A 20,901-nucleotide genomic window follows, 5' to 3' on the forward strand; every position below is an offset into this window, starting at 1 on the left:
TAACAAAAGAAAAAGTAAAACTTACAGGCAGCGGGGCAACAAAGTCAGCTACAGCTGTGTACTGAACAGTGCTTAGTATAGAGGTGTTAACATGCATTTTTTCCATCATTAATTGAGACTTTATCATCTGTGTAATCCAAGTTTACTAATGGGGCTCTCTGCCTCCCTCTAATGGCTGGACGACATAGAAGTTTAAGCTACGCATTGCGATCTAACACACTTGGATTTTTTCACTCAGGCAGTGGAAGCTCATGTCTTTAAATCCAGAGGTCCCGAGTTCAATCCCCACTCTTGATGACCTACCTAGGGACATCACATTACCCCTGTATTTATATACACTACAGGGCCCAATTTTACATCCACTAATTGCACCCACTGTGCAGGCACAGTACCTTCGATTTGCTGGACTGGTAGCATGGCACCTCAGGAGAGGTAAACTATGTTCCAGCACTCTCTGTGTGCCTCTTCCACTCCTCATACAGAAGTTTAGAGACAGATTTTTTTTTGACATCTAAAATTTTTATCCAACAGTAAATTGCCTATTTGAAACTTATTGATTCCTTAGATGGTATGACCCAATTGGTACCTGTTTTTACAGAATTATTTTTCCAGTACAGGCTTATGACCTCTTCCCTACTAGGGGTACGTTTCCCTATTAGCTTACTTATACCTCAGAACCACTCTCAATAATCTAGATTTATCATAAATTTAGACTTTCGTCTCCTTACCCTGAGCCCCTCCTGCTGGTGACACTCGGCCATCTGCTGTCCGAACAAGATGCGTGATCTTCGTTTTCCTCGCTTTCCTCTTTTGGCTACCAACCAAGGGTTCATGCAGCAGTGCTGGCTCTGGAGTATTTGGGACAGATACAGAAGTTTTATTCTTCCGTGCAGGCTCACCAGGGGTTTTGTCTTCTGCAAGTATGGCTGAAATGGGACAAGTCAGTTACAATTACAAGTCAAACGTAAAACACTAGAATTGCTAACTATATACACATTCATATCTGTCTGCACATGACACTTACAATACTCACTAATGGGACTACATGGTATTTGCAGGGCTCGAGTCATGGAAGTGTTTGTGAGCTGCACCCTGTGTTTTGGGTTTGCAAGGAACAGTACTGGACCAGTTTTTGCAGGTTTCTGTGAGGTTCAAGTTTCTATTGTTTTAAAAGGATCTAGTGAGTACAAACTGTGACAGACTCGCAATATCCTGCAACATCCTGGACACACCTTGTGGAATTAAGAGAAACTTTATTGAATTAAGGCTAATATCTTTGGGGTCCATTGTATTAAAACCATAATTGTGCATGTTATTGGGGAACTGTACGTAACTCCTCTAGGAAGCGGACCCTAATGTCATTCCTCTGGTTTTCAGTCCTTTGAAGCCATCCCCTGAAGAGGTTCGCATATACTAGTTCAAAGTGGATCTCCAGGGGCCAAGAGACAGAAAAAGGATTTTTGGATAAACAGCCTGGTTTTAAACAGGCTCAAGGCCTTCTTCCTGATCCAGCAAATGGGCAGGCCCCATGGTCCATGGCAGGCCCCAGTCCTTAGTGTAGGGTTGGAAAGACTGGGCTTACGGAGGACCCATGAAACTGTGAGCTGAAGTTGTAATGAACTTGACATCAGAAGGAAACTCCTTGGGTGGGGTTCTGAAGGACTGCTCCTGCCAGAGCCTATGTAAGTGTTGGGGATTAACTCTGGTAAGCTTACTGGCATGCATGTACTGGCAAGCTTTTATTGTTCTCTGTAGTGTTTTTAGCTTATGAATTAAATAAGTTTACATAAGAAGTGCTATGTGGCACTTTATAAGAGAAAGTTACTTATCTTACAATAGCTGTTCTTCAAGATGTGTGGTTCCCTACCTGTATTCCACGGCAGGTACGTAAGTGTGCCATGCCTGGAGCTGGAGATTTTGAAAGCAGCATCCATTGGCCCACACATACGCCCTGGCTCACCTTGTGCCTCCAATGCAGGGGATAAAGGGTGAGGTGGACTGACCACCCCTCCAGTTCCTTCTCTATTGTGAATCAGAGAAGATCCAAAGCAGAGGGGAAGGAGAGGCGGGGTAGTGGAATACAGAGCAGGATCACACATCTTGTAGAACCTCCAGTTACTATAAGGCAAGTAACCTTCTCTTCTTTGAGTACTGGTCCCTATGTGAATTCCACTTTGGGCGATCGACAAGCAGTACTCAAAGAGGAGGAACATGTGAGGTTGTAGATGGCAGAGCCAAATGAAGGACTGCCATTCCAAAAGATGCCAAGGAGTCCTGTACCAAGGCATTGTGACTCGCAAATGTGTGGATGGTACTCCACGTAGATGCCTTGCAGATATCAAGTAGGGGCATCTCTTGAAGCAATTCCATAGACGTTGCTTGCTCTTACCCCAAGAGGAGGAGGAAAGATTAGACAACTGATAGCAGAGCAAAATAAAGCCAAAGATTCCTTTTGAAATTCTTTGAAAGGATATAGCCTGACCCTTTCTGCTATCGCGACAAATAGTCTAGGAGACCTTCTGATTGGTTTTGCTCTCTGCAGGTAAAAGGCCAAGGCTCACTGAACATTGAGGGGATGGAGCCTCCTTTCTACTAGGGATGCGTGTAGTTTTGGGAAGCAAGGGAATTGATTGGTACAGATGAAACTCTGAGACTACTTTGGGGGTGAACATAATGAAACTTTGTCCTTATGGAATATTGCGTAAGGAGGATTTGTCATTAGTGCTTCAAGCTCACCAACCCCCTTGGCTGAGGTGATGGCTACCAGGAATCAGACCTTCCGGGATGGGAGAGACATGGAGCAAAAAGCTAATGGTTCAAAAGGAGACTTTGTGAATACTGGGAGAAGAAAGTTAGAGTCCCATTGAGCATAGGCTTTTTTATACGCAGAAAGGTTCTGATTAGGCCATTCCAGCATCTGCTACTCATTGGATGCATGAAGATCAAGTAGCCCTATGAGGGTGGATGGTACGCACTGACTGCTGCCAAGTGGACCCACATGGAGCTGATAGACAAACCTCCTGTCAATAAGGAAAGAATATAGTCCAGAAGGAGAAGAATATCTGCAGCCTCTGGGGGTATAAGTCTTCAATGCACCCAGACAGAAAAATGCTTCCACTAGGCTAGGTAACATTTTCTAGTGGAATCCTTGGAAAAGAAGTTCTGTACAGCTTGAGAACATGATCACTCGGAGGATGACACCCATCAAAAAACCAGGCTCTGAGATTAAGTGGATGCGGGTTGGGATGCTTGAACTTGTCATTCTCCAGGTGAGGAGATTGAGAAATGTGGGAAGAATGATTGGTGCCTGAAACAACATACATAGGAAGTTCAGGAACCAAAACTGACTGGGCCAGTTCGGGGCAATGAAAATGACTTGTGCCCTGTCTGGCCAAATCTTGCGTAGAACTTGACGCAGGGTGGTAGTGAAGGGAAAGCATAGTTCAGACAATCTGACCATGAAAAGAATAGAGTGTTGCCCTGAGAGTGGTGACCTAGGGCTCCTCTGGAACAGTATACACTGCATTTCCTGTTTGGGAGCCCAGCAGATCCCTGGTGGGTGTCCCCCATGGAGCAATATATTGTTCGCTATGGAGTCACATAGTTCCCACTCATGATTGACAGTAAAGTGTCTGCTGAGAGAGTCCACTAGGACATTCTGGTTTCTTGGGAGGTAGAATGATGACAAGGTAATCTGGGGAAGGGGGGGGGGAGAGGGAGGAGAGAGGGAGGGGTCCAATGGGGTGGGGAGGGGGCAAAGTTGGGGCGGGGACTTCAGGGAAGAGGTTGGAATGGGGGCAGGGCAGGGGTGGAGTTGGGGCGGGGTCAGGGGGGTGCGAGCACCCACTGGCGCCGGAGAAAGTTGGCGCCTATGACCCCAGGGGGGCGGAGGGGGGCGGGATCGAAGCCTGAGGCCACCCAAATCCCACTGCCCCAGGCAGGAGGATGGGGCCAAAGCTGAAGCTCAAGGGCTTCCGCCCCAGGTGGGGGGCCTGTAACCGGAGTCCCAACACACAGGGCTTAAACCCTCAGGCTTTGACTTTAGGTGGTGGGGCTTGGGCTTTGGCCCCAGGCCTCAGCCAGTCTAAGCCAGCCCTGGTGACCCCATTAAAATGTTTGAGAACTTTGAGAACTGACTTAGATATTCAACCAGATAAACTGATCGTACTGCCATGGGGAAAATCATAACCAGGGTTTATAATGGACTCCAAAGGCTTGAGAGCCTGAGCTGGAAGATCCACACAGCTATTTTTAATGCGCTAGCTCGACTTTCACTAACACAAGTTTGTCTACTTGGGCTGGGAGGTTTGCGCCCAGCTGCAGTGTAGACATACCCTGAATGGACAGCCTCCTCTTTAGATGTCCTATTTTGGGCTTTATGAGGATTTAGTTGTAATTCAAAAGTGTAGCTAACACTTGGATTTGGTGACTTGATCTTAATTTGACCTTATTTTGACAATTGTATTGTTTAATCCTTAGTTTAGAGGAGTCTGTAGTGGTTTAATCAGAACAATATGTTTTCTTGATTTTATTTTTGATTGTTAGCTTGAATAAAATGTATAAAAATATACTGAGTCATATTTCTTTCAAACAGTTTGGATCAGAACCACTCAGAATCCATGTCGGATGGCTCCCCTTGAAAGTAACCCTTTAGTTCTCACAATACAAAATAATAAAAAATCCAAGAACTACAAAAATGAAAACCCAAGAAAGGAGAAATAGGCAATGGTTACAACAGAGGAAGAACCAGAAAGAGGTTAAAAGCCATAAGAAAATAGGCAAAGGTGAAAGTTAAACAAAAGAGAGTAAAACATACTTAGGTGTGGGCTTAAGAAACTGTGCAAAGTTTAGGCACAGGGCTAAGTACATGATTCTCTCCCCATACAGTTCAATCTGAATCTGAAGAGGTAAACATCAAGTGATCCATCCCCTATTGCCCATTCCCAGCTTCTGGCAAACAGAGGCTAGGGACACCATCCCTGTCCAGCCTGGCTAATAGCCATTGATGGACCGATATCCTCCATGAACTTATCTAGTTGTTTTTTGAACCCTGTTATAGTCTTGGCCTTCACAACATCCTCTGGCAAAGAATTCCACAGCTTGACTGCATTCTGTGAAGAAATACTTCCTTTTGTTTGTTTTAAACCTACTGCCTGTTAATTTCATTGGCTAACCCCTACTTCTTGTGTTATGAGAAGGAATATATAACACTTCCTTATTTACTTTCTCCACACCAGTCATCTGATTTTATACACCTCTATCATATCCCCCCTAAGTTGTCTCTTCTCTAAGCTGAAAAGTCCCAGTCTTATTAAATCTCCTCAGATGGAAGCTGTGCCAGACCCCTAATTGTTTTTGTTGCCCTTTTCTGTACCTTTCCCAATTCCAATATATCTTTTTTGAGATGGGGAGACCATATCTGCACGCAGTATTCATGATGTGGGTGTATCATGGATTTATATAGTAGAATTATGATATTTTCCTCTTATTCTCTATCCCTTTCCAAATGATTCCCAACATTCTGTTTGCTTTTTTGACTGCTGCTGCACACTGAGTGGATGTTTTCAGAGAACTATCCACAATAACTCCAAGATTTCTTTCTTGAGTGGTAACAGCTAATTTAGACCCCTTCATTTTATATGTATAGTTGGGATTACGTTGATTCATTTATCAACATTGAATTTCATCTGCCATTTTATTGCTCAGCTCTACCCCCCTTACAGTGCAGTGGTTGGGAGTAATCCCCACCTTCCTCCTTCCCCTTCCCCACAAGTACTCTCCTTAGGGCTCACCTCTGCCACTATGCCTACAAAGCACAGCTGGCTGACAGTGGCTAGGAAGGTGATGTGGTATTATCCTCCCTTTCCCATTCCCAATTACTTAGTACCACTGTTTTATTGGAATTAAAAAAGAAATCTCTTTCACACCCAAAGAAGATATAGCTTGTATTAGCAATACTGTGTACAACATGACTACAATGAGACAAAATCCAAATAAGTGACCAGTGCAAACAGGGTCTGCACATCCCACGATCCTGCAGCTGCAGGATTTGCCATGGCATTTATCCTTGCTGCAGAATTGCACTCCACACTTGCATTGCACCACATCGCCACCCACCCACTCCCCAAGCAGAATCTCCCCCCGGCCATGTGGGTTATAGAGCACGGGGGGCGGAGGGGAAGAGGTGCAAGAGGTTCTTCGGGGGTGGGGGCACGAAGAAACTGGGGTCCTGAAGGACCTTCTGCCATAATATCATGAGCAGGATAAAAACAGAATGGGTATTTTGTACATTTATATAGGATATATTATAAAAAAAAAAAGTCCTTCCGCGTTGCAAACACCACCAACGCCCCGGCCAGCAGCCGCTGCTCTCTGGCCACCCAGCTCTGAAGGCTGTGTCACTGCCAGAGTTACTTCTGCGGTGCTGCTGCCTTCAGAGCTGGGCAGCCGCGGGCGATCATGTTCTCTGCAGCGCAGCAGGACTATTTTTTAAATCCTGTTCCCGTCCCACAATACCCACTCCAACTGCTTGTGCATGGTCTGCTGAATTTTTATCCTGCTCCTGCTATTATGGCAGCGGGATCCCAGTCCTGCTACAGGGTAGAGCCCTTCCAAAAAACAAACAAACAGTTTCAGATGATAGATAATGGAGGGGGAGGCGTGACAAATTCCATGAATGGTAAGGGGGAGCGCGACTGGAAAAGTTTGCACACCACTGCTATAGAGAGAAGCCTGCCAGAAACTCCACCTGGTAGAGGACCAGAAGCAGCCAATGCAGGAGCCTTCCAACTTCTGGACACTCCACTGAAACCTGTAGTATGTTCTCTGACTTTCACTGTCCTGTGCTGATTGGTTGTTTGTGCCAACCCTTCTGCACCCTCCTCGGAGTCTCTTCTGCTGAGCTTCCTTCTACACTTGTTCCCCCGATTCCTTTTTCTTCCGTTTACTTTCCAGTTAGTGGATCCCCTTCTAAGTAACCAATCCTTCATCCCAAAATAAAAAAAATGGCATCAACACGACATTTGCTGCCCTTCCATTGCTCACTCTGCTTGTGTTCCACTTTTCCCCCCACCTTGTATCCATCCTATTTACACAATGCTGTCTCACTGTTTCCTTGGACTTCCCTGTCTGTATCTATACGCTTTTTTCTTGTCTTTTATTTCGACGGTAAGCTCTTTGAAGGCAGGGGCAGTCTTTTTATTCTGTGTTTGTACAGCACCTAGAACAACGGGGTTCTGGTCTATGACTGGTGCTCCCAGGGGCTACTGCACGACAACAAAATGACATCTATTACACAAACACACACACACTTTTCTAGCTCTCCTGGTTGCCAAGAAAATATTGAAAACATGAACTAGGAGTGAACTTGAAACAGCATTTTCTCCTGAGAGGTGTAAACTGCCCCATTCATGTCCCCGAGATGTTAAATCTAAAACCTAAAGGCAAGGGTTTACATTTCAATACGGCTAACTCTTTCACGGCTTATTTTTTTTAGCAGAAACATCCAGCTAAAGGTCATATCCCACAATCACAAACTACCTCCCATGCCTCCCCAGTGGCCAAAAGCCCCCCTGTCCCTGATCCACTTATCAAAACATCCGGTTTCCCCCACTTCCATTTTTTTAATGCAGTTGTGTTTGTCAATACAAAAAATCGGTGACACAGAAAACGAGGCCAGCACAAACTAACAACATTTCATACCAAATTCAACACAAGGGGAAATTACTCATTATAATATTTGATTATTTACATTAAAAAAATTAGCAGTTTTAATTAAAAACCGCTACAGATTTTCAAGTTTGCTACACCAGAACGATGCAGAATCCAGGGCTTTGCTGAAAAAAATTAGGCCCAGCTTGCCTTGGAATGCATGGAGCCTTTACTATAAAGGACTGGATAGCATGGGTGAGATGTCATCATTTTGTCCCAAGGCTGTAACTACACTGAACTTTGGCTTAAAATCTCTCACTACCGCAATAGTACCAGTGCACTTCCACTGGATTTCTAGGGTAGACAAGGCACCAGATTTTTAAGAATTGTCTATTCCTGCACAGAGCATGTCTAGGAGACACTGGTAAAAATGCCAATGGCTGGCCAGAGCCCTGTCTACACTAGAACTCACACCAGTAGAACTGGTGATACTACAATGGCAGGACATTTTAAAAAGCAGCTCAGGGTAGACTGGGCTAAGAGTGTGCCCATAATCACACAAAATTAAGAAATCAATTATTTGCTCCCAGCCTGTACTGCTCGTGTGTTTCTTTTCTCAAACTATTTCCATTTCTGCTTGGATTCCAATATTTCTGGATAGAAACATAAGAAAAGACTAAGTCTGCTGAGCTGTTCACCCAAAGTTCTCCAAAACATTTTACAAAAGGTGGGTAAAGTTCTTTCTTATTTTGCACATAAGGAAGTCGAGACACACAAAGTCAGAATGACTCGGCTAAAGTCACACTGTGAGCCAATGGCCGAGTTGGAAATAGAGGATACAACTTTCAAAAGTGTCTAAGTGATTTAATCTCCTAAATTCCATTTGCAAAAGTGACTTAGGCACTCAGGGCCAGATTTACAAAGGTATTTAGGTGATTGAAGCTACACATAGGTGCCTAGGGGGATTTTGAAAATCCCCTAAAAGCAGGTGACTTCAATGGGCGTTATGCACTTAGTGCTTCTGTAAATCCTACTAGGCACCTATCTCCATCTTGGGTACCTAAATACCTTTGTAAATCTGGCCCATTAAGGGTCTGAGTTTTATTGAAAGTCAATGGGACTTAGAATCCGTAATGCGCAACTCACTTCTGAAAATTTGACCCAGAATCCAGATCCTCTTAATCCCAGTCCTGAATTCTAATAGTAGAGCACACAGCTTTCCATTACCATAAGAGAGTCACACAGTTCTTTCCCCGATGACCTTTATATGACAAACAAACAATGTTGTGAAGTTCCACGTTTTCCTTACTTTAAGGTTCAACCCTGCATGGAGCTAATCAATGTGGCCTCCGTCCAGCAAAACAATTAACGCACATTCTTAATGTTTAAGCAGTGGGACTCACACGCTTAAGTGTTTTCCTGGACTGGGGCCAGAGTGCTTAACAGCTGGCAGGATCGAGCCCTTTATTACAATGTGTATTTCACCTTGTATCAGAAATAAAATTTTAAAATCAAAGTGCTTTTAATCAAAGTGCTTTTGGAGGATTTTTTGTTTTTCGGTTGTGGATATGAAGATATTTATTTTTTTTACTCATATTTATTCAATGGTTCCCCTATTTTTCCTCATGAGAATTCAACAAAACAAACTTATTTCCTAGCAGATGACCTATACAACTCATTCATAATTTAGGCATGGTAATTTGAAAGGTACTTAGTAAGAACTGTACCTACATATTATTATACCAATACTCAGTCTCACATCTAGCCTTTAAGAAAGGTACTTACTTCTTGTAAACACCACAACATATACTTGTGCAAATACTGTCCACACAAAATACTGTCCACTGACCACACAAAATTTCTTTATCACTGAATGCTTCACAGCTGGGTACAGTCTAAGCATTCCAATATAGCACAAATAGGCCACAGAAATCACAATGCAGCACACAGGCACAACAACATCGGTGGATGTGACAGGGCAGGGAATGAAGAGGGGCACCATGGCCAAGCTCCAGTGAGAAGGATTAAGCACAGGGAAATGGGGAGAGTTGGGGAGTAGGATTTAAATTGCATTATCTGAGAAAGAGGATCAGGAGTCAGACTGGGGAAAACAGAGGAGTCTTGCAATGGGATCATCTGAGGAGATTCAAGGAGTCAGTTAAATAAAAAAAGAGGGAGAGAGGCTGTTTCATGCAGCAGGGTCGACATGGGAGAAGAATCTCCTGTCCACTGGTGAAAGACCAAATGGATATGGGAAGACTAAAGGAAAAAAATTATCTAGTGAAAAACTTGGTCAACAGTTTGGACTTTGATTCTGCACAACTTGTTCACTTGAAAATTTTGAGAATGCTGGAAATGCAGGATCAGACCCCGAGAACAGAGACAGAAATGATTTTGGAGAGCTGGAGGGGGCTGGGTGGAGGGAGGGGCAAATACATGGTGGAACTTGAAGACTAGCAAGGTGATTTTCAACTGGATTCTGTAAAGAATAGGAAGCCAGTAAAAATTTCTGAAGATGGAGGGTTGGCAAGGGGGATATATTCTTGGGTACTGGTGCGGAAAAAAGGTCACATTTTGGACAATTGTAGTTTGTAGAACTGAGATACAGGGAAATTAAAGCAGGTGTTACTCCAGTCAAGAGGCGATGAGATGAGACAATAAATAAGAGTTTTGGCAGAGGAGTATTCAAGACTGTGTCTGCTATAGCGGGGATGGTGACAGAAGCAGCCAACATTAGAGAGCTGTGGCAGGTGAAAAGAATTCAGGGTTGGCTTCAACAACTCAGCTCCTGATGGTAGAGGGGAAGGTGAGATTTAAGCAGAAGAGGTAGAATGATCATGAGGGGAGGTCTTCAATTAATCAGCTTTTTTAAAATATAGAAACAAAGGAAGATATTGCCAGAGCCAGAAGCTGGTGAAGTTGAAGCAGACAGAAAGTGAGGTAAGGGGCCAAAAGAGTGAAAGGGATACAGAACTGAGTATCCTCCGCACGGAAGCATTACCCAAGACTGAGTTCAGAAAGAAGGTGGCCAGAAGCCTTGACTGAGTAATGCACCAGTACCTTTTTCCGGAACATTAAGCTTCTCCTTTTTGTGCTTATATTTGTTGACAATTTTGTGGAATAAGTTCTTTTTCTGAGACTGGAATGAACCTACAGACAATATTAATAATAATACATTTTTAATTAGAAGTTTTTATACAGCAAAACAATTATAGCATGTAGAATATAACTACCCCTACAGCATGCCACTTCACTTTACAGTGTAGTGCCTGATCCAACACCCACGGGAGTTAATGGAAACTTTCCATTGACCTCAGCGGGCATTGGATCATTCTCCACTAACATGAAAGAAAGATACCAATTTAGTTTAAGAGATGACAAGAAAAGTTGACTATGTAAAAATAGCCCCTTTTCCCTCCAAACATCTGCTCTCTGTGTATATTCAGAGTAAGAGCTCCTTGGTTTCAGTGACAAAAGTAAGTTTTTACTAATTGCAGAGCTCACACAGCTCTGGGAGCTGGAGTCTCTCCTGGCTCATGCATCATCCTCAGTTCTGACTGCAGAATTATTACTTAGGATGGTGCCCAAATATCTCAGGGAAGTTTGAGCACTGGCAGTTAGAAAAACGTCTTTCGACTGGTAAATAACATGGAAGTGGCCAAGACACAACAAACAGGTAACGCTTCCACTGCAATGCCATTTTTACGGAGTCACTTTTCAGAGCAGAAGTGCACTGTAAAGCATTACCTCCAAAAAAGAAGCAGGGAACCTAGTCTTCATGCTAGCTTCAGACTGGACCCCCCCTTAGAAGAATTCAGAGGGGTACAGTATATGAAATGACAACTTGTGATTTTTATAAGATGGAGTACTTTCCATTTGCATCTGATTTGATAGTAATTCACTTGAACGTGCTTCTAGCTGCAAAAACCACCTCACCTACTTGTCTTTAAAATACACACACCACGAATATTTTAAGTCCTGGAATTTCAAGCTAACAGCAGAACTACATACTGCCAACTTTATCTATACTGGTCTTCCTCCAACCCCCCCTCGAAGTCTTCCATCATTGCTGCCACCAATACAGCTCCACTAGCAGGAAATATGAAAGTGAAAAGGGTAGCATAGAGAAGGCCTAAATATAATTATTTATATTTAAATATGGATTCTTATACCTACATGTAAAGATAAAAGCAGTATAATCAAGCAAGAAAGTTGGAAACTATAAGGTGCTTATGCACTTTGGTTTGGGAAGTTCCTGCCAACAGTCAATTTTTTCAGTTTGATATGGTAGTTAGAAGTCACAATTGAAAAGTTACAGCACTATGCAAAAAAGGACAGTCCTCAGTTGGTATCCATCATGGATAATTTTAGCTTAAGTCTGAACTAATTTAATTATAACTAGTTGATAAAAGTTAAATAACTGCAACAGAGTAGGTCAAATTAGTTACACAAGTTCAATCCTTCTTCAGTGCGTATAGTTGCATTCATATTACTGAGCACAGAATTTGGCCCGCTTTGCATTCTTTACCATGGCAAGCCAGGATGCCAGAGTACATGGGAAGTTATTCTAAGGTGAGAAAAAAATGTTAAAGCTATTCTTATGTACAAGTTTATTTATATCCAACAACAAAAGAAGAGCAGACAAATCTGCTCTCTGTACTTGGGCTTGTTATTAAGCTACTGTACTGGTTAAAAGGGGCAGAAGTAACACCACAATAGATTTAGTCAGCTCCACAGAATTGTTTCAACCTTTGATTTTCATGAAGGCATGATTTCCTTTTACAGAATCTGATATTTGTCCTTTTAAGAGAGTTGCCTTCATGTATAACACCACCACGTGTCGTCCTACTCCTTATCCACTGAGCTGGAAAGACCAGGAGCACGAGGAGTGCATGGGTAAGCATGATCCGTGCACGTTTGTACAGAAAAGTGTAAAGTCATGGCAGTTGACATACACTGAAGAGTGCAGAGTGGCGACAGGGAGAGTAGAAGAAAGCCCCAGAATGACGACCTGACCCAAAGCAACAAAGAGACAAATCAATCAATAGAACTGTTTCCTAAGGGGTGTGGAGCTGATGAGCAGCAAAGAAAAGTTGAAAAGGGTTAAGCAGAGGCAGGCAGAGGGAAAGGTGAGGGCTGAAATCCTGGCTCCCCAAAATCAATGGGGTTAGGATTTCACCCCAAGGCTCCAGCAGGACTGAATATCGGTGCAGGGCTCCACGCTAGCAGATCCCAATGAAGGGCCAAGCCCTAAAAGATGAAAAAAATTGCTTTTGGAATGACCAAAGGGGTGATTTCAGCTAGGTGGTTATTGGGATATGTGGCACATTATAAAATAGTACAGAAGTTTATACTACTATACTCTAAATTTGCATCTTATACCAACACTGCATAGAAAAGTACAGCTCAGCAGTGTCAGACAGATTGCTGAGCACTGGAGCAGATATTCTGCACAGAAGCAGTGACTAAGGAAGCCACAGAAATAGGTTATACGCTTTACAAATATGACACAGAATGAAGAATGTGTTTTGTTTATGATCCTCTTTCTACCATCCCTTCTAATCAGCTCATCACAACTAAACAAAATTGAAACAACCCCCGCAATGGGTATTGGTTTCATGAAAACTTCTGTTCTCAAATGGAAACTGAAAGACATGGACTTCAGGGATAGGGAAAGGAAACTCTTCTCTGTCCCCTCATTCTGGGTTCCATTTTTCCCCACTTCCCTCTCACATAGCCAGTTGCAATAGTCACTAGAACATCCTTCAGCAGGGATCACAGATAAAGAGCAGTAAAGGCGAAAACAGGTCATTTTTGTGACATACTATGGCCCAACAGTAAGAAAGTCTTGATTCCATGAAAAATTCCTTCATGTTAATCTATTTAGTTGGTTGATGAGCTAATTACAGATGCAGTTTGTATTGTAGGTGAGTATATTAGCATGCGATTGACAATTACCTAGGGAGATTGTGGAATCTCCATCATTGGAGGTTTTTAAGAACAGGTTAGACAAACACTTGTGAGGGATGGTCTTGATCATACTTAGTCCTGCCTCAGTGCAGGGGAATGGACTAGATGACTTATTGAGGTCCCTTCCCGTCCTACATTTCTATGATTCCATGAGTCTAAGAACCAAAACTCTTGGAAACAAACAAACCAAACAAACCAAACAAACACTAAGATGATGATATCAGGTCCAGACCCCAGGGTGCAAGTGTTACTCTTGTTATCAGTATTGTAGAGGCCAAGGAAGGAGCCAGTCATGGAGATCAAATAATCGTTCACTCTCACGGGAGTAAAACATATTTTAGGAAACTGCTTCCTATGGGGAAAACGTTCAGATGTACCTTACCCATACACACAGCTTGTGTGCTCTGGTGTCCTTCAGTGGGTGGGTGTAGTTAAATAGAGCTGGAGGTGTGTCACAACAGGCAAAAAAGGAATCAGCTCATTAGGGATTGTCACTTCGGGGCAAATGAAAGAAAAGGTGACTGGAGAAGAAAGCTAATTTGACTGATGTGCTGAATGCCCTGCTTATCCTGCTTGTTTTGATTACTCGACATATCAGGCCTGAACCACCTCTTGTTTAGACGGTTATAAATCAAGATTAACTCAATTTGAAGTTAACGGCTTTACGACAATACAAACTGATATAACGCCATTGTCTTCAACTGAAACAAGCAATGTATGTGATTTCTTAAGTATTTAAGGCCTGATTAAGAAACAGTTACTTTTTAAAAAATATTTATTTAAGAAAAAATGACATATAATCTGTCATGTCCTAGCATCCTGGGAACCGTTCTGTCACACTGAAGCCTACTTACTGAATTTTTAGTGGCAGTTTATGGAGCACTGATCTGATACTGTGAAAGCTTCTCTAACTACTGGTCACTAAGAATACATGGGAAGTCTATCATGTGCGCTACAAAGTTATGGACATTTGTCTGAGAGAAAAATAGAATGTTCTTAAACAAGCCTTCTCTGGCCTATGTGCTATCATTATTACTTCTCATGTGTATCACAGTCAGACCTAGACTCCTCAACCAAGACTGGGGTCCCATTGTGCTGGGTACTGTACAAACACACAGTAAGTGACAGTCCCTGCTCTGATGAATGGTCTATAACGACAAGATAGACAGAGGGTGGAAGGAGAACCAGAGGTACAGAGAAGTGAAGACAGCTGCACACAATTGGTCAGTGGAAAAGGCAAGAATAGATTCTAGGTCTCCTAAGTCCCAATCCGGTGCCATATCCACTAGATCAGTGGCGTTCAACTGTTCCAGATGACTGTACCCCTTTCAGGAGTCTGATCTGTCTTGTGTACTCCCAAGTTTCACCTCACTTAAGAACTACGTGCTTACAAAAATCAGACAAACATACAAAAAAGTGTCACAGCACACTATTAATTACTTTCTTATTTTTACCATATACTTATAAAATAAATCAATTGGAATATAAATATAGTACTTACATTTCAGTGTATAATATATAGAGCTGTATAAATAAGTCATTGCCTGTATGAAATTTTAGTTTGTACTGAGTTTGCTAATGCTTTTTCTGTAGTCTGTTGTAAAACTAGGCAAATATCTAGATGAGTATGCGTACCGGTGGTTGAGAACCACTGGACTAGACCCATTGTGCTTCTCCAATTCATTTGAAAAATGCTTGAGGTCTAACGCAGGAAAAAAGTATCCCTCAGAACTATCTCTATAATTTTCTTCTATAATTTTTGTAAGGCTTTTCACTATACGTGCTTCACTTAATGTGCTTCTTTATTAGTAGCATGCACATGAGACCCCATTCACAGACATGCACATCTGACAGTTTCTCAGGTCAATATTTGATAGCAACCTTTGGAGACTTAACAGTCTATATATAGCAGGTCATCTATCTGGTCAGTTGTTAACTTAAAGGCAAATTTGGAAAGCAAACAGTGGGTCTAGGCTCCAGAGCCTGCCACTACTCATGGCAATACACTCACTACATCACAAGATAAGTTTGGGATCCAGCTTAATGAAGTTAGCCTTGGTGGGGCAGTTATCTTTTACACGGTTAAAATTCTCTTGCACATGGTTGGGTCCGGGTTGCTTCATATCCCTGCCTCACATGATCTGCAGTATCCCAGAGTCCACTTCCAGCCAGTGTGGCCAACACTTGAGCTACTCATCTCTGTTGATCTGATACATTTGTTGGCAGCACAATCACCGCTCAATAGAGCTGACTGAAATTAGGAATTTCCATTCCTTGGGAACTTGCAAAATTTCAGGGGGTTTTGTTGTTGTTCTGAACTGGAATGAAACGTGGAAAGTTTGAAATTTCCCACAAAATGAAATTTCTGAATTTTTTTTTTGTTTCAGATCAAACCTTTTAATTTTGAGACTTTTTAATATATAATCTTTTAATTGTATATAATTTTAAAATATACAAATCTGGAAACAAAATATCTAAGTGTTCCATTCCCCTGTTGAAATGCTTCCCTTCAATTATTTCCCCCCCAGACAACATTATGTCAAAATCAACATGTTCCCGGGTTTTGATTTTGTTGAATTGATGTTTTTCAATGGAATAATTGTTCTGACGGAAAATTTTTGACCAGCTCTACCTCTTGGTATCTCAGTGCCAGCCCACAATGGAGCTGTGCTGACTCACCCAATAGCTGCAAGTGAATTTAGTATTCATGGAAATGAGGAACTGTTAGCTGTGGTTTGGCCAGACAAAGGTATGCCTACACTTCGAGCTCGGGGTGTGAGATCCAGCTCAAAGAGACACATCCAATAAAAATAAAGCTAGCTACAGTACACACCCATCTGAGAACCTAGGCATGTATTTGGAGCAACTAGCTCCTCCTCCTGTGCTCTATTTTTAGCACACTAGCTTGACTGGCGCTTGCATGAGTATGTCTCCTCAAGCTGAGGATCACACCACTAGCTGGAAGTATAAATGTACCCATGGGACAGGCAAGTGCTTATAATCTTACCCAGAGGGCTCTGCCAGCACCACTCATACCTGACCTGTAACACACCTGGAATTGTATTGCTGGCCTTCTCTTGAGACAAGAGACTGGAAAAATTCAAGGCTTTCCAACTGTGCTTTGCAGAAACGGAGATGAGAATGAGACCAACTTGCTAACAAAGCCAAGGGCAGAATTCAACTTTTCACTATTTGACTATGGAACATATCTCATGATACCAAGACAAATGAGTAGGTCAATAAAGCACTGAACAGTGTGTTCTGTTGCTAGAAACCAGGGAAGTTACTGCTGATTACCACCACCGATTAGCAGTTGGCTCCCAAAACGTGCTGCGTAATAAACCACCAGATTACTGTGCTATAGTATTGGTTCATTTGTTCTTGGTCAGGCTTGTAGATATCTCAGATACAAACTATACAGTTGCAATTAGCAACGACCAGGCCTCAGTAAATATTATGGACAAATGGCTAATTTTGCCAGAACCTGCTCGGCCCATCTCTACCTACATAAATACAAAATCAATACTATATTGGGCATGCTCTGTAAACAACATCACAAACAGTTCTGTTCCATGTATTGTAATTTGGTTGCTCGTGATTCATACAAACAGCACAAAACTACATATGTTTGAACAAGGTACTTAGATTGGCAAAAGTAGACAGTTACTGCCACCAACACAGTGATCAGACAGTATGAGTTATTCTCATTTTATCAGTGTATTCAGCATCTTATTGCCTCAGCTCTGCAGAACAGAATTATTGGTAATCATTCCTCCTTTCCTGATGCACTTATATTCACATACATTATAAATACCACGGGGTCAAAGAATTAGCCCTAAAGAATACTCACCCACCCTACACAAACTGCGCTCATGCACACAAACTGCAGCAGAACATGACGCAACTGGAAGTTTCTGCTCATGAGAGATTGAGTACTGGACTTAAAAGGGTTCAGAATGGAGGCATCACTGCAGAAATGTTTTATTTCCAGAGTGAGAACATGCTAAATCAATGAATAAAAGGAAAAAAGGAAAAACAAAATCTGTGAAAGTCCTGGTGATAACCAACTTTGTCATGATGAAGAAAGCAACAATGACTCCACATTCCTCACATGTAGGCAAGCATGCTGAGGTAAGAAAATAACTCCTGAACCCAGCACAGCAGCTATTACGGATTATGAATGTACCTCAGAAAGCACCTTACCTTTGTTGGATTTTGGTTGTTCCGCTGGGCAGCTTCCAACCTTCTTCTTTTTCCTTGGAACAGATACGCTTTTCCGGTCAAACGTAATGGGACTGTACTGAGGGAGGCTGTTGAATTTTTTTTCAAATTCTTCTTCCAATTTTGCTAAACTAAAGAAAGGGAGGGAAAAAAACAAAATCAATCACATGGTTCACACAGATAAAGTTAAAAACAGGTTCTGGGTCGATAAGCTTCAGTGGTACTTTTATACCTGAACTCATCACAGTTAGGTCATTTTATATATACACTAAATTTTTAAAAAATTGAACGATTGTGTTTGGCATTCAATCCTGATCTGTCACGTGAGGGAGATTAATCAATCAGAAAAGGAGGACAAAGAAACACTGAAAAAGAGTGCCACCAATGTCAGTGAGTAAATAATACTGGATTATGAACAAAAAGGCTTTCTGAAAAAGGCAACTTTTTTTTTTAAAAGATTTTCTCCTTTTTATTTATAAAGGGAGCCTTTATATTAAAGCTCTAATTGGTTTCACACACACACCCACCCCCTCCCTCGCTGCCCCCCCCCCGCCAAAACTATGAGGAAAAACAATTTACAAAAGCCAAGCAAGCAATAAACAACCAAACTACTTAATATACACAGCTCTTCAATAAGGCTTCTGGGAAGAACCGAGGGCATTGGGCTAGGGATGCAGCAGGACTGGACTGGCTGCTGCATTTATCTGGTGATATATTAATTATTTTATTACACAGAGCCAACTGCATGATACTTTAATTGCTTGTAAATGTATCTGTTGTTAGGGTGACTAGAGCTCCTGTACATATGTTCATAGAATCATAGAATATCAGGGTTGGAAGGGACCTAAGGAGGTCATCTAGTCCAACCCCCTGCTCAAAGCAGGCCCAATCCCCAATTTTTGCCCAGATCCCTAAATGGCCCCCTCAAGGATTGAACTCACAACCCTGGATTTAGCAGGCCAATGCTCAAACCACTGAGCTATCCCTCCCCTGAGCTTGTGTGGTTTTTGTTGTTAATAATAAACTGGTGCTGACATGAGAAGTCTGAGTTTTCCTAGCTCTAATTTTCCTTGCTATAAAAGACCAGCAGACAATGAGAGTAAACATGAATGCTTAGTGAGACTGCCTCTAAGCACTGTGTGCCTGGAAGAAAGGCAGAAGTGTGAGTTTTTCAGTTTTCTCTGAAACAGCTCTCAAATGAAGCATCATTACGGGCAACGAAACTCGCAAATTGCAGTTGATTTACTTATCCCCGTAACCATTATTCTGTATTTTTGTTAGAAACGTATTTCATCTTTCTCTGATGTTCAATCAGAGCCACGTAGAAGAGCGGTGGTTTCAGTTACAAAACACAGACTTGGTTCACAGCAACTGTTTTGTCAGTAAAAGCAACAGGCCGTGCTGTTAGTAAGTAGAGCTGTTGCTTTGATGGCTGACATATGCTCTCCCTTCCCTGTCCTATTTCCTTTCCCAACTCCCACCTCCCTATTTCCTTTCCCAACTCCCACCACACCTGCCTATGGTCCCGGGGGGAGGGTGCAGGTCTAACAAGGAAGCCCAACTTTGACAGCAGAAGAGCCATCATCACAGACAGTTTATAGCATGTGGAAGAAGTAGTGAGTGCTGCCATCACTAAGCCAGTGATTTTAATGATTAAAAAAGCAATTATAGTGTCATAAACATACAGAGGTTTACAAACATATAGACAGACATTAGCGGGCCTGAGGAGATTGCAACCTAAGGCCCCGATCCTGTAATGACGTTCACATAGGCAGACCCCTGCACTGGTACAGGGCTTGGGACTACCTCTGCAGAGCTCATGACAGGACAGGAGCTAAGACGGAGAAGACAAACATGGCATGTAACACTAGGGAGTTGCCACTGGAGAAGGCGGTAGGGAGGATACCTGAATAGGGTTGCCAACTTTGTAATATTTAAAAACCAGACACTTCCCCCCGAGGCCCCACCCCGTTCGCTCCTCTTTCCCTGCTGCTCCCTGTTGCTCGTCCCCCTCTCCCCAACCTCTGCCCAGATCAGGAGGGACTCATCCGCAGAGCCGGGGCTGGGAGTTGCAGCCACCTGTCGCAGGTAAGAGGCTGCCCCAGGTAAGCAGGGGCTGGTGCAGGTGATGACTCAGTGCCTCCCTGCCTCCCCCGCCCACAGTAACCAGACTTGGGGTGTCTGGTCAGTAGATCTGACACAGTCAGGTCCCCTTTTCGAGCGGACTTTCCGGTCAAAAACCAGGCACCTGGCAACCCTATACCTGGAATCAGTACATTTTAAAAAGGATTAATATGAAGAAGGCAGAGGATACCTGGCAGACAAGAAGAGGGAGATTAGTTGCCCATTACCATGGGAACAAATGCAAGGAAAGGTACAAATCTGAGTCTGGGAGAAGAAGGAAGTTGCACGGCGAGAGGGGTGGGAGGAACAAGGTGTGCGGGGCTGGGGGAGGAGGAAATAAGAGGAGAGATGTAGGTGGAAAGCCTTGAAGAGGGATGTAGGTATGCAGAGCCTTGAAGAGGAATGTTTAATATATAGGTCTGATCTACACTTAAAAATTGGATTGACCCAGCTATGCCATTCAGGGCTGTGAAAAATTTTGTATCCTGAGCATCACAGTTAGGTTGACTTAACCCCCAGTGTAGACACGGCTATGTCAGTGAAAGGATTCTTTCATTGATCTAGCTACCGCCTCTCAGAGAGGTGCATTAGTTACATTGACAGAAAACCCCCTTCAGTCAACGTAGGAAGCAACTACACTACAGAGTGACAGTGGTACAGCTGCAGCACCATGGGTGCGTGGCTGTGGTGGAGACATACCCACAGTTTCTTGAACTGTTAGTAAAAATCTTAAATCCATGTATTATAAAGGTTTCTTCTATCAGAACTGGTTGAATAATAGTAATGAACAACACTGCTGAGTCAGGAAATAAGTTATCCTCACATATATATCTTCAGTATCTAACCAGTTGTACAGATGGTAGCACAATATTTGTCAAATACATTATTCAAAACTTTTAACTGGCAAACACTGAATAAATTATTTGCATCTACATT

At 42.6% G+C, this 20,901-nt stretch overlaps 1 protein-coding gene across 5 annotated transcripts in view; it reads right to left on the bottom strand.

Moving 5' to 3' along the window:
• BBX (BBX high mobility group box domain containing) overlaps positions 1-20,901 on the bottom strand; it is a 180,288-nt gene that overhangs the window by 16,634 nt on the left and 142,753 nt on the right. For 2 of the 5 annotated variants that reach the window (XM_074972945.1, XM_074972927.1), the window contains 3 exons: positions 17,824-17,972; positions 10,711-10,800; positions 729-926 (listed from right to left, as the gene is read on the bottom strand). In XM_074972945.1, the coding sequence (XP_074829046.1) occupies positions 729-926; positions 10,711-10,800; positions 17,824-17,972 (437 nt within the window). The remainder of the gene's footprint in view (positions 1-728; positions 927-10,710; positions 10,801-17,823; positions 17,973-20,901) is intronic. The other 3 variants (XM_074972938.1, XM_074972962.1, XM_074972955.1) reach the window with 3 other exon arrangements.

This window comes from Natator depressus, chromosome 1 (genome assembly GCF_965152275.1).
Source record: "Natator depressus isolate rNatDep1 chromosome 1, rNatDep2.hap1, whole genome shotgun sequence".
Lineage (NCBI taxonomy): Eukaryota > Metazoa > Chordata > Testudines > Cheloniidae > Natator > Natator depressus.